Below are 1326 nucleotides of genomic sequence, written 5' to 3'. Positions count from 1 at the left end.
TGACAGAGATCTGCTCCTCAAAGTCATGTGACCTGTTCTTCCAACCCGAGCCAAAGAAGAATGTGAAGAAACCGCGTGTCTGGAACATGAAGTCTGTCAAGCAGCAGTTAGGCCCCGATGTATCACAGCACATCTTCTTCATGCACGCTCTCCTGGGATGTGATACTACTTCACGCGTGTATGGCATTGGCAAGGGAGCTTCCTTCAACAAATTCAAAACCAGTGCGCACTTTCGTGAACAAGCCAATGTGTTTGATGTAGCTTATTGAAATGTGTGTCATTGGATTCCTGGCCCCAGAAAATGTATGTTTAGCCCTCAAAATCAAAGCCATAAGTCATTTAGAAGCGGAGATATTGGGAAATATCAGGTTTATGGCGGTCATTTTGGAAAATGGCTGCCATTTCGGCTTTTTGGCCAGGTTTAGCTTATCGAAATGTGTTTCATTTGATTCCTTGTCCCTGAAAATGTATTTTTAGCACTTAAAATCAAAGCTCTATGGTATTTAGAAGCAGAGATATAGGGAAATATCAGTTTTATGGCGGCCATTTTTCAAAATGGCATTTCCAATGACACACATTTCAATAAGTTAAACCTGACCAAAAAGCCGAAAACGCAGCCAAAACCAGAAAAATGGCCGCCATGGAACCTTCCACCACCAGGATTCCTTAACAGTTTTGATATGTTATAGTGGACACCTCCAAGAGCACAAAACAGTTGAGACACTTTCTGTTGCAATTTGTCCGAGGTCATATCAAATAATGGACTGGGCTAACCGGTATGGCCGGCGGCACAGGATTGTAGATAATATTGCTATTTTTAGTGCAAGTCGCGGAACCCTCTATACAGCTGTTTATTTGATCTGATACAGTATTAAGGTATGAGTGGGAAGTGACATACTTACACAAACATGACTAGAAGAACAACATTGGCAATTCGTAGCAGCTCTGAGAAAGCGTTAACAAACAGATCGACACCAAGGAATAGACACTGTAGGTACAGAATCGGACGGTAGCGGCTAATGTTCATCCTGGCGTGTTCACTTCACCTAAAGTAGCAGCCAAAAACGTTTTAGTCAAAAGATGCAATTAATTCCCTGGTCTCCTCTAATAGTAATAGTAATACAACTAGTACAAGTAAAATTATGAAAGTAAGTAAGTATACATTGCTAACTTGCTAACACTAACGCAGATGGGGTAGTTGTCGTATCAGGTACTACAGATATGTACCCGAGGTAGTTTTAGGTTGTTTAGTATTAATATTATGTTTATATTTTTATATGCGGTATGTTTAGGGTTAGGGTTAGGTTTAGGGTTAGTGTTAGGGTT

The 1326-nt window shown here is 40.6% G+C and overlaps 1 protein-coding gene across 1 annotated transcript in view; it reads right to left on the bottom strand.

The window, feature by feature from the left end:
- Positions 1–1050, bottom strand: part of LOC106819358 (transmembrane protein 138-like) — a 6014-nt gene extending 4964 nt beyond the window's left edge. The window contains exon 1 of the mRNA XM_014824005.1: positions 903–1050. Within this exon, the coding sequence (XP_014679491.1) occupies positions 903–1027 (125 nt within the window). The 5' untranslated portion in view covers positions 1028–1050. The remainder of the gene's footprint in view (positions 1–902) is intronic.
- Positions 1051–1326: the final 276 nt, after the last annotated feature.

This window comes from Priapulus caudatus, unplaced genomic scaffold (genome assembly GCF_000485595.1).
Source record: "Priapulus caudatus unplaced genomic scaffold, Priapulus_caudatus-5.0.1 Scaffold3278, whole genome shotgun sequence".
In the NCBI taxonomy this organism is placed as follows: domain Eukaryota; kingdom Metazoa; phylum Priapulida; class Priapulimorpha; order Priapulimorphida; family Priapulidae; genus Priapulus; species Priapulus caudatus.
This window is presented reverse-complemented; position numbering and strand designations above follow the sequence as displayed.